Source organism: Myodes glareolus, chromosome 18 (genome assembly GCF_982192425.1).
Source record: "Myodes glareolus chromosome 18, mMyoGla1.1, whole genome shotgun sequence".
NCBI classification, from domain to species: Eukaryota; Metazoa; Chordata; class Mammalia; order Rodentia; family Cricetidae; genus Myodes; species Myodes glareolus.
Window position 1 is genome coordinate 16,824,563 of NC_142043.1, and position 13,096 is coordinate 16,837,658.

General features: G+C 37.5%; 1 protein-coding gene across 2 annotated transcripts in view; it reads right to left on the reverse strand.

The window, feature by feature from the left end:
- Positions 1-500: 500 nt before the first annotated feature.
- Mmut (methylmalonyl-CoA mutase) overlaps positions 501-13,096 on the reverse strand; it is a 30,719-nt gene continuing 18,123 nt past the window's right edge. For both annotated transcript variants that reach the window (XM_087898001.1, XM_087898002.1), the window contains exons 9-13: positions 9,862-9,977; positions 8,709-8,840; positions 6,007-6,154; positions 5,420-5,587; positions 501-1,886 (exon numbers count right to left, since the gene is read on the reverse strand). In XM_087898001.1, coding sequence (XP_087754127.1) covers positions 1,758-1,886; positions 5,420-5,587; positions 6,007-6,154; positions 8,709-8,840; positions 9,862-9,977 — 693 coding nt within the window. In that variant the 3' untranslated portion in view covers positions 501-1,757. The remainder of the gene's footprint in view (positions 1,887-5,419; positions 5,588-6,006; positions 6,155-8,708; positions 8,841-9,861; positions 9,978-13,096) is intronic.

Consider the following 13,096-nt stretch of genomic DNA (forward strand, 5'->3'; position numbering starts at 1 on the left):
GATTTCAGTCCCATTAGGAAGACATAAGGCAGCAGATGCCTTCCTAACTTTTTTCTGTTTTGTGACATGTGATGACCATAGAACATTCACTTTCTCTGTATACCTGGTCATCGTCTAATTCCAAAGGGCCTATTGGTAAACACAGAGAATTTTATGCAAAGACAGAAAAATTAAACAGAATATTTCCTTTGGAATGTTCTGAAATAAATGAACAGTAAAATGTTTAAATGCTGGCATTTTCTACACATAATAGTGATAAACACTTAATCGAGTGCAAGGCCAAATTTACCACCCTATGCATTGTGTTTCTGCATACTTCAGGAAATATTTTAAAATAGTGAGATTATTGACTTTATTACTTTGATATTTGGGCAAAAAAACACAAGAAAAACAAAATCTAGTAGCTTTTTGATGACTCTTCTTCTCAAAGTGATCTTCAAAGAGAAATGTCAGGAATTATAAATATATAAAACATGGTACATATCAAGTTACCAATCACATAATGGAACACAACAAAGGAATAACATATTTATTGAATATATATTTCTTTATAAAAGGCACATAAGATAACACAATGAATATATTGCTGACCATGAAGTCAAAGTGCTCATCTCTGAAATGAGAACAATAGTAGTCATGATGCCCTCTACAAGTCATGTTCTGAAAATTAAACTGCATTATAGAGTAGTCTAATTCCACAGCAATATGTGATTATGCCCTTCAAAACCCTACTATCTGATTTATAATACAGAAATTTACAGAAGTACCCTCATTTCTTACTTCACCTTCATTGAATGCCTTATGCTAATAAAGAACTATTCTCGTCCTTTAAAGAATAAATTATTTAAGGTCACTCATCTTTAATAAGACGATCTATACAAATCAGCCTGTTTCTATCTGAAGGCTTGCTGATTTTATGTAACAGACTTAAATCAGCACTCTAGAAGAATCCATATGACCATCAGCACTTCATTTAAGAAAGCATTCACAACATCTTTTCCTGAGTTTGGAGGCAGGCCTGACTTTAACAATATCACATTCTCATGCTAAGAATGAACTGAACAATTCTAGACAGTGTATCTGTCTGTCCCCTATTCCACTGTGCAGAGTGTGACACAATACTTTTATTGAAGCAATGGTAGACCTGGCTGAGGATCATAACCCCAATCTATTTCCATACAAAAATACCCTATACTATCTTTTCCAAGATAAATGTTATTATTTTGCTAACTCATTAACACAAGAACTCGAGTTTCTAGTACCCAAATCAACACTAAATTGACAGAAGGAATCAGTCAAATTGTTATATGTAGAGTTCAATTTTGCCAGGCATGTTGGCACAACCTTTAATCCCAGCACTTGGGAGGCATAGGCAGGTAGATCTCTACGAGTTTAAGACCAACCTGGTCTACTTAGTGAGTTACAGAATATCCAAGGACACATAGTGAGAGCCTGCCTCAAAAATCAAAACAAAATAAAAGTTTAATTATTTTTAAGAAATTGTTTTACTAGTTATTTCTTAGCAGTATGTCATTTTCATTTTCAAAATAATGTATTTAAAAATATTTGGTATAGATACCATTTAGAGATTTTTACTTTCAAGCTCATATTCTTTAAATATGTGTATTAGCAGGACTGCATTTTATAATCAGGGTCTTTTACTGCAAGGCTGCCAAGACAGGCACAACAACAGATGTTGGAATTACCTGAAGACATAGCTTTACTATCTTCTTTGGTCATAACTACAGATCCAGATGTTATATAGATTGCTGCTTCTCTGTCAAACACTTCTCAATATCATCAAGTACTTGAATGGCGGCTTTGGGAATCCGCGTTCCAGGACCAAACACATTGGAAACACCAACTTCATACAGAAATTCATAATCCTGTTGGACATATTTACTTGGTTAATAGAGACATTATTCCAACTTCGAAGAAACATACTTTATACATACGTGCCTGCATGAATGTGTACACCTTTCCCTTTCTTCTTCTTCATCAATGCCCAAAGGTTTCTCACCTGGTACACTGTTTGCATGTGGAGCTGAAACAAATGCCTTTCTTGATGGGGCAGTTAACAATAACCAGCAGCATTACGCTCAGACCCCCATGTCTAAACCAGAACCTGCCGGTTGTTGTCTGCAACGTGAAGCTATGTGGCCCTAATGAGAAGGAACTGTACTTTAAAACCTAATTTTCCATTCTTTAAATCCTTACTGCTTATCGTTCTCTGTGCTAAACTTAGTATCAGTCTATTTTCTCTTGGACACGTCTCTGTCACCAGAACAGTGACATCGTGAATCTGCCCTCATGGTAATCAGCTTTCTGTTTAGGAGGACTGGTTGTTTTTCTGTCCTGCGGCAGCAGGTCATTAGCTTATTTAGTGACAGCCACTGTTTTAGTGCAAGGATTCCCAGGGCACAAGCACCACCATGGGCTTTAGGCTCTGTTAACAGCAGAACACATTTAACTACAATAGCAAATTTAGTGTATGCTGTGAGGCTTGACCTTTACCATACAGATGATACAGTCTGTGTTTAACTGTTGCAACAGTGGTCTTTTTTCTCATTTTTAAATGGTCAAAACTAGAGAATAAATTACAATTCAGACCAATTATCTGCCAAGAAGCCCTTCCTACCTTTGTACCCTTCTTACAATACAAATGGTCAAAACTAGAGAATAAATTACAATTCAGACCAATTATCTGCCAAGAAGCCCTTCCTACCTTTGTACCCTTCTTACAATACTAGATGTTTTATAATAGCATTTAACACATACTCCTGAACCTGTGTCTTTCTTGCCTGAATTTCTGAGAAGAGGGTGCATGTCCAATCATCTCCATATCCCCAGCACTGGCCCTACAGCACTGTTTGAAAGAGTGGGTGCTACATGTTTTAGGAGCTCCTAAGAATGACTGTAGCATCTGGTAACAACAATTCCAGGTTAAGAACAGGCTGGTTGAGAGGCTGCCAGCTCGTTTTCCTTTTCTAATAATGCAGTGTTCCATGGCATTATCCTGACAGCTGAGCTACAGACAGCTGGTGAGTTTTGGGGAACTCTAAAATTCTCTAACTCAAAGGTCATACTTGCCTAATTCTCACACAAGCTTTGCAAAATGTACCTTAGTGGGTGGGTTAGAAGTTAGCAATACCCGAATATGGGCAAAAAGCACACAGATGTTGTTTATGCTGTTTTATTTTTGCACCTTAGGTAATAATTTGGAATTATCTCCAAATAAAAAGGTACTTCACAATGTCTTCCACACAACAGGCCAGATCATGCTTTAAAATGTACCTAGGATCCATGTGTTCTCTCAGGTAGCCTAAAGCACTTGAGGACAATTATGCAAAGAGGCTACTGTAAATGCTACATCTGGAATCTGCTTGGTTCAACACTCTGTGTTACACTTTCTAATTCAATAACTATATGGCCTTAAGTTGAGTAACAGGAGCATTTCACACACACCCAGTACTACAGTTCGATTAGTAGCCCCCGAAGGCCCACATGTTAAAGGGTTGGACCCAGGCCTTTGCATGACTACAAGGTGCGAAAGCAGTACAGGTGGAATCTAATAGAAGTTTTGGGTCACTAGCCTGAGAATTCCTTCTTCATCTTTCATGTTGGACCCTGAAGTGATCAACTGTCCTTCTTCATGCTCTCCTTGCTACAACGTAGGCTCCCAAAAATAACAGGAACAATAGATAATGGACTGAAATCTCCAAAAATGTGAGTTAAAATAGCTTTTTTACTTAGAAAATCTGTTACAGTAACAGAATAAAAATTTTAAAAAAACATATTAATGTAGGAAGAAAACAAGAAAAAAAGATGCCACTCGCCTTATCATCTCAGCCTCATGCATATCTATTTTCTCATTTTTTAATGAAGTATAAACTCACCATTTTATTTTGTGAGGTATAATAGAGGAATAAAGATTGTACACCTAGATGCGAAACTGCATTTTACTGATGGATGTTCTGGTGGGGTCTATGCAGCACCTACAAGTATCTACTTTCCTATACACTCAAAACCAATTTTTTTCTAATCTTAATAAAAAAGGAAAAGTGGTTATCATTGAAGTCAGATGGGGAATAGGCCCTTTTGCATCTTAAGTAATTCTTCTAAACCAACAGTAATAACATGGGGTGGTGTTCTTTTACCTCACAATAATTAATTGACATCATTCATTTCTCTATTCCTTTTTGAGTATCTACTTCCTCTCCTTATTGCCTATAACATTCAGGACAAGCTGATTTCATGTGCTAACAGTATGGTTACTTTTCACTTCAGAAAAGTTATTTCAATCAAAACAGTTTCACTAGTAAAGTAGCTTACAGAGCTAAGCAAAGGACAGAACTGTGGGGTAGAGAACCATTCAAGTATGGGGCTATCAAAGAAATGAATGAGGAACACTCCAACAGATGCAAGCTACCTAAAAGACCCATCCAAAGCCTCTATACTGCTGCCCAAGTACAAACACACTGCATTTACACCATCTTTCTCTCTATATTGGGAAGCCCATTGCTTCTATCCGAATCTCTCTGTCACTGTTAACTGAATATGGAGATGGTAGATAGCTATCATAAGTTCCTGGTGGTTTTCTCATACAATTTTTTGAAAAAAGCTAAATTAAATTTTATATAATGAATTAAAATATAACCTTAATAAAAAATAACAGTGCTCACTGTGTGCAGAATTTACCCAGTGAAATCACCGAGGCATAACTTGTCTCTGTATCTAAAACCAGTTCATCCTGAGAAACATGCCTGCCTATCTATGTATCTATGTATCTATGTATCTATGTATCTATCTATCTATCTATCTATCTATCTATCTATCTATCTATTTTTCCAACTATGCCTGTCTGTCTGTCTGCTTGTCAGTCTGTCTGTCTATCTATCTATCTACTATCTGTCTGTCTGTCTGTCTGTCTATGTGTTAGTCCTACATTGTCTCCAGTTTCATAGCCTGATACATATGCATGGGGGTAGGCAGTATATATGTGTTGTTTTACACAGCAATTTTCTCTGAATCATTGAAACCTTCCCTTGAGGGAAAAGCAAGGCGATTCCTAAGACTCAGAAGAAAACAAAATTCACATGCCTGGGATAGCTGAAAGCTGCAAGATTGACAAGGACCCCACCCCAAGGCTACAGAACCAATGTACTGCTGCTGGAGGAGACTGAGCAACAAAGCTGCCTAAGTCCTGCAGAGAGCTCCAGAGAGTCAGCTTTCTTAAGTCTTCGCCAGTGTCAGGGAGGGCTTTTTAGTGATGCATCTGCTTTCGAGTCACCCCTGCTCCTATAAGTAAACCCTTAACTGCACTCCTGTTAGTAACTCCAGGAAAAGCTGTGTGTGAGTGTCTATGTGTGTACACATGTACATGTACATATGTCCAGAAAAGTATGAAGAAGAAAAATACCTGTGGTGGAATCACACCGCCACACATGACAAGGATGTCTGGCCGTCCCAGGGCAGTAAGCTCTTTGATAAGCTCAGGAACGAGGGTTTTGTGACCAGCAGCAAGTGTGCTGACACCCACAGCATGCACATCTGCGTCCACAGCCTGCTGGGCGACTTCACGGGGGGTCTGAGCACACAGAAGACAGAGAAAGGTAAGGGTGAAACAATGCACTGGGGTTCTTTCCTCAACGTTCCACTTCCCAGTCCCTCATCGTCACATTCTGAGTGATAACGAAGCTAGCGATACAATGAACACCAATCTTGTATGTGTTTCTGGGACTGGAATTCACCAATTAAGTCTAAGTTAGAACAAAAAATTTCCCCAAGGAATTTTCAAAGTAATCTTTACCTACCATACATACCAAAAACTACAATAATAAAACTTCACTATCCAAAGCCTTATAACATTTCATTCCCAACTGACATTTACATTCACAAAAATCAGAGTTAACATGAGTTTTTATTTTTAATCATAAATTAAGTGAATTATATACATTGGAAAATGCAGAATTTGTTAGACTTCTTGAAAATAATTTCAATACATACCTGAAAAAGAGGGCCTATGTCCACATCAAAACCAAGATCAGCAAATCCTGTAGCAATGACCTTGGCTCCTCTGTCATGGCCATCTTGCCCCATTTTTGCCACAAGAAGACGGGGTCTGCGACCTTCACGTTCCATGAATTTATTAACTCTAGGAACATTTAAAAGGTAATAATAATTAAATATTAACTGTCCAATGTAAGTTGTAAAACTGCAATTTACCCAGAGAAATCTTTTAAGAATGCCGTCATTAAAACCTGTATTTAATAGTGGGAATGCCATGCAAGCCTTAAATATGGTTATTGTATGGTTAGAGCCAAGTTTGAAAGACAGTGCAGCCTGTGTGCCCACCACCCCAAGAACGGGTAAATTCCCAGACTACTATAGTCTGCTAAAATTAAATCAAAGGACAAACACCTGACTGATCTACAACTGACAATGGAATCAAGGCAGAAACAGTGCCCCAAGAAGGAAAAGTTTTAGACTGGAGATTTCACTGCCAACTTCCACCGATCCTTCAGAGAAAAGCTAACACCAGTGCTCCTCAAACTGCCCCATAGAACAGAATGGGAGGAGTATTACCACACTCTTTCTGTGAAGCCAGTATTGCCATATAATGTGGCCAATTCAGATAATACATAATCAGAATGCTTGTGTGTATAAAATGACAAATTGTATAAACATGACAAAATACAACATCAATTTTTTGGTTGTAATAAAGGTTCCTTCTGATGACTTGTATTTTGGCTTATATTTAACATTTATAGACTATTTAACTGGTAATGCAATTTTTTGAGGGAAGTGTGTTACACAAGTTGAAAACACCAATCACCCAGAGGTCAGTTTTACACCCAAGAAACAAATCACATTACAGCTTCACGTCAGGCAGTGGCAACGGTCCTCACTGTCACCTCAGTGAAGACTGGTTTTACAGTTTGCACAGGTAGCAGCCATGTGTTTAGTTTTCAAATGGGAAAATTAAGTTTTAACTATTCAAGTAACTAAGCCTTGTGACAGAAGTTAAGAAGTATATAGTAACATGACTGTAAGCTCTCACCTGGAGGGTCTGAAGCCGTACCAGCATCAATTAAATAAACAAGTGTTTGAAATGAAAAACTCCTAATGGCAACAACGGTGCAAGGTAAAAATAGTATTCATTTTGCCAAATGATTATTAGTTTTAATATTTAATTTCATTCTCATCAGTCAGTATATACTACACATGTAATTCATTATAGTCATAAATTATTAAATGACCAAGACATATTCAGAGAAACACATCATGAGTTGGCTTTGTCAATGTGAAAACCTGATACAATTACGTAAGCTTACTGGCACAGCATACTACATACCCAGGCTCTATGATGTGTGTGTGTGTGTGTGTGTGTGTGTGTGTGAGAGAGAGAGAGAGAGACAGAGACAGAGACAGAGACAGAGAGGGGGAGAGAGAGAGACAGAGAGACAGAGAGAGAGGGCGCGAGAGAGAGAGCTTTCTGTTCCTACAAGTGTTGAAAAATAAGCACAAAACTGTGGGGGCCAAGAAATGCAGGCCCATTTCCTACCTTATCTGATGGTCAGAGTTTGGGGAATAACAAGGCTTAATCACACCTTTTAGTTCAGGAGGTGGCTGCTTGGCCCCTTTTGGAAGTTAAGAAAACTCAGCACCATCTGATAAGTGTTCAGGATATGCCAGTGTCCTTCTGCTCCTTCCTTTGTAACTGAGATCTTCTGGGGAAGGGGTGTTTTCTGCCTATGTGACCAGTGTATGTGAGTAAACCTGACTTGAGAAGTCCTGATACCTAGGCAACAGAATGCTGATGATGGGAAGTCTCACGCTATCATGTTAATGTAGCCTTTGTTACCTTCTCCCCCAGTTTATGTTTGGTATAAACACCTATGGAACAATAAGCATGGGTTATTTTTCAGGATCTGAATAATCCCTGAAACTCCCTCCCATTACTGTTTTGTGGTTCCTGTCTTTATTTTCCCACGACTCTACCCTGGCAAGAAGTGCTTTTGTTGAGACCGATCCCCAACACAAAATTAAATCAAATTCAGGAAAAAATGGTGCAATTGAGATGTAGTAAGCAGAAGTATGTGAGGCTGCTTACAGCCTGCTGTATACTCTTCTGCAGTACACCATACTTACCAGTAGGAAGAATATACTCTAACATAAAAATTAAAACAACAGGAAGTGAGTAATAGCATTGTTTGTTATCACTAGGTACTACACACTGTACATGATGGTAAATGCTATATTTCTATGTAACTAGTAGAGCACAGGTGTATGTATAAAGCATCACCATAAACACATGGCTATGACCACGGCTACATCACTAGATGCAATACCAATGGGAGACAGAAATTAGAACCATTATAATCTTATGGGATCGCCACTATGCATACAATCTATGATTTGCCAAAATATCATAGTTTCACATACTGGCACAGGACTGCATATTTATAATAATTGTGAATAATAAATTATGTAATAAATGTTATAAATTAAATGTTAATCATATGTTATATATTGACTGTATAATATGTGTATTTTATTCAATATTTATTCATTTTATAAGAACAGCAGACTAGTACAACAGTCAATGTATTTCCCAAGTAGCAAAGACACTAAGCCAGGGCAGGCTCAGGGAAGTGTATTAACTAACATGAAGATGAGACCAGAGCTCACTAGAGCTCACACAATACCTCTTGATGGTAGATGTTATCTCTTTACTTTCTCCGAACTCCTGCCGATAGGCTCCACTCACCATACGATCATTAGCTTTATGCTCACCAAAAACCTTTTTCAAAGCGTCTGTGATTTCTCCAACTGTACATCTACAGTATTAAAAAGAGGTGCCAGGGAGAGAATCAATTAACAATAAATAGATAAATATTTACCTCAATAATCAATACAATTAGAATGCTTTGTTAATAAATAAAAATAGAGTGCAAAACCTCAAGAAAGTTTATAAGATACTAAAAAAACATCTTTCCTGAGAATACTTAATCTAAAATTGACTCTTGGTGCCAGGCTATACTGCAGTCCCTTTAAATACCTGTCAACCAAAATAAAGACTACACAATCTTCAAGTTACCAGTCAGTCAGTGTCTGAAGGTAACTCAACAAAATCCCATTTATCAATACAAACAGGCGGAGCTAAAGTACCAGTGACATTTTCTGATGAGAAATAAATCTTTCAGTGTGTTCCAGCCAAGGGAAGAGGTGAGCTCAAGAAGACCAGGCAGAACACAGAAGAAAACAGTGTGAAATAGGCCAAGACATCGACACAAAATAAGAGAGTAAAACACTTTGACAAGTACTCTCTTGCCATTCCTCCCCCTGCCTTTTCACCCTTCCTTCTATTTTCATCTTACAACACTAGACTTATCTAGCAACAAAGGGGCAAGAATTAGTATTGGGGGTTTCTTATTCTTCTGGTTGCTTCAAGATTAATGATTCAAAAGCAATGACAGGATAATAACCTTTATCTAACAATTATCAGATAAGAGTTCCCCCTCTTTTCCTTCAAAGACTGTCAGGGTTGGACACACAACCTTGATCATAAAGCTGAGTCTATCAGAATCACAGCCTACAAATCAAAGACCCTGATGCATTGTAACAGTGCCATGTGTTCTAAGCTACAGTGAATTATACAACTACCAATATCCCTCAAAGTATATTAATATTTTAAATATTAGTAAGCACTGAAACCAGTATGAAGTTTCTAACAGTTTCCATTACTTTCTTTTAGGCTCACAGAATTTACAGAAGCAATGTTTTATTTGAGTACACTGTGAAAAGCTAAATTGGTCAAACTCTCATTATTTGGAAATCTTCAAACTCCCACATGTTCACCTTGCACGAGCTGCATCCACAGCAAGAGCCAGAATATTGCCATCTCCACTGGCAGCACACTGGGTAAGTGCCTCCAGAGACCGCTCAGCCAAAGCCTGATCCCTGCTGGATTTAATCTTAGGAAGAAGAGAAGAGACAGTTTTATGCAAAAGGGCAATAAAACAGGTACTACAAGATTAAACCCTGATACATACTCTACTGAACAAGTTCCATAATCTTTATCTTAAAAGAATAGGAAGCAATGGAAGAGCATAATATTCAATCTAAGAAGTATGTACATTATTTAACTCATTCATTCAGAATTTTGTAAAATTCTGATATAGCACAAAGCCAACAAATAAGAAGCAAGCAGAGTAGTAACATCGCAAATAGTTACCCAGGCTTTTCTGAAACTACAACACAATGAAAACAGGTGGGCCCTTTACAGGGGAATGCCAAGGAAGACTCACAATTAACAGTGGAAAGACCACCAGATCGGAGCTTACAGGGGAGCTTAACTCTACCAGAAGTGCCCTTTAGATGACGACAACATGCTGTCCAGAATACATACTGCTATTCTTTTCATTTAAAAATCGTTCTAATGGGAGACCTCATCACAGAGGGAAAGAGACCAAAAAGGAGAGACAATAGAAAACAAAGCTAAAACCATATCCCCTCAGGTCCTAGCTCTCCTGTGCTCTGTCAACAACTTGGACAGTCAATGTTACTCAAGCCCAAGTTTTAAAGCTGCATCGCCTGTAAACAGAACTCAAACTATGATACTTTTCAGAATGCCACTGAGATTATAATCTGTCATCAGAGATGGATGGAAAATGTGTATTACAGCAAGGAAAAACTCAATTCAAAATCCTCTTCAAAAAGAAAAGGCTTAGTTTCCGTTATTGCATGGCTGCATGGCTTGAATCTGAATTTTCCATCTAAGTGAAGTGTGCTAGAGTGTGGTGCTTCTGAGTTATGATGCCTAATGAACTGCAGTGTGGTGATGTAGAATTAACAATTGTTACAAACCTATTTTTGGAATTTAAATAGAATAGAAAACATCTACAAGCATGGAGCATCGCTTACAAACGTACTGTTTGCTGAAACCTATCTTCATAATAGGTGTACTCACACACTGCATATAGGAGGAATGGAGGAAACATGCACCTTTTGACTACACAAAAGTTATGGTCAAAACATTGGAAATACGCTAGAATTAGAATGAAGAGACAAGGCACAGACATCTACTCATACTGGATACAATTTCCATCTGACATTCACTTAAGAACATACAGACATCTCTCCAAACTAGCTTCTGTCAGACTGGATTAATAAAAAGAATCATGTGATTCTTAACAGAATTAAATGAGGAAAATGTGTGTCTAACGCAACTGTTGGCATAGCACAGATACTCAGTAAATCTTGGTATTATGGTAGAAGCAGTAGTAAAAGAATGTGGAGTCATTCTTGTAGGAAATAAGGATGTCTGAAAGTATCATCTGTACTTACAGCTAGAATGGCTAACAATTCAATCTTTAACATGTATTTTCAGCAACTATGATCCAAAAGCAGGATTCGTCTTAAGTTCATGGAATTCTAAGCTATTCAGCGCAAGCAAAAGTTTGATGAGCAAAATTTTTCAATAAAAATTGTTAAGTATTAACTAAGTAGCAATTCCTGGCAGTTTTACTGTAGTCATGGTGATTGATTATATCAACAAATGAACAATGCCCATGCCACCCTGCTATTTTACATTATTCCTGGAATTTTTAGGAAAACCAATAAGCAAATAAACAAATAAATTTCTAATTTAAAAGAAGAAATAAGGCAGATAAGACTGAAAGAATGATTACGCAGTGGAGCTGGCAGACTTTGGGTAGGAATTACCAGGAGTTTCTGAGGTAAGGTGGACCATGAGGCAAGGCCTGGGAAGTACGCCTTTCCGTGTTCACTACAACACTAGCACTCCTTAGAGCATTAGTTAGCTACAATTACCTGTACAGCGGATTACTGAAATTCAAAGAGCAAAAAATTACACACTAAAACTAAGTGGGATTATAGACTGAAGAAAAAATTACGAGAAAATTAATGTTGACGTGGGTTCAGTCTTGGGGTCCAGCAGGTGGGTGTCGTAACAGCCAAACACATATCTTCTTGTAAAGAAACCATGAGAAAATATAAACTTTAACCCAGTACCAGAAAGAGCTCAGGGTGCCACAGCAGAAACATGTTAAATTGATTAATTATAGTAAAAGTTAACTTTTATAATGAAGGAAGTCTGATTTAGCCATGGTCCTAAGAGTCATTCCAGGTTTAAATGTTTTAAAGGCTACAACAGAACCTTCCATTTCTCCAAAAGCTGAGTTTCTCTTTCCCCAAATGAAGTTTAGGGTAGTTTACGGTAAACAGATTGTCCCAAGCCTTGACAATATAGTTAATAAGAAACTAAAGCGCAAGAGTCAAGAGTTTCCAGCTGTAATAAATACTGAGTCTCCTGTGACTGCAGGGACATAAGGCTACTTGCTAAACAGAGCATCTCAATGATAAAATGTTTGGTTTAGATTAGGGATGAAAGTGGAAAAGAGATCATTAAATGTCTGCAAAGAATGCTATCCCAGCTAACTAGAAAAAATCTATTTAGTTTTATAGACTGTTTGAACTAAGAGAGAAAAAGTTGATTGTTAATCAAGAAAAAATTAAAGGGTTTTGTTAGTTTGTTTGTTTGTTGCCTCAGAACAGTGATTACAAAATCTAGAGACTAGGAGACAGGACAGCTTCAGATAGTAGAGTATATGTGACAACAGTAGAAGTAAATGTTTTATCCACTTTTATATAACATTTCAGAAAGAAATTAAAATAAAACAGAAATACAATGCTCACCAAGATACACAGAGGATACTAAAACAAAATGCAAAAAGCTCCCTAGACAGTGAAGCTTACAAAATTACTAACAAAGACTGATGATTGGAAAAATCCGAAAGCTAATGAACCATGGTCTAGTGGAGGAACCATTACAATGAGAGACTCTGACACAAACACTGGTCCTAAGCTACACTGTGTTCTTACTTTGTGATTTCAGCACTGAGTCATGACTGCCTAATTATTTAATCCAAGCAACTTTTCCAATGTCTTACCTTTAAAGAAATACATGAGAAGTAATACCGACTTCTTCTGGATATTATAGAAGCTATACAGAACAATATAAGAAATCAGAACCCATAACCCAGGACATACTTATCAAACAATGGTTGACAAT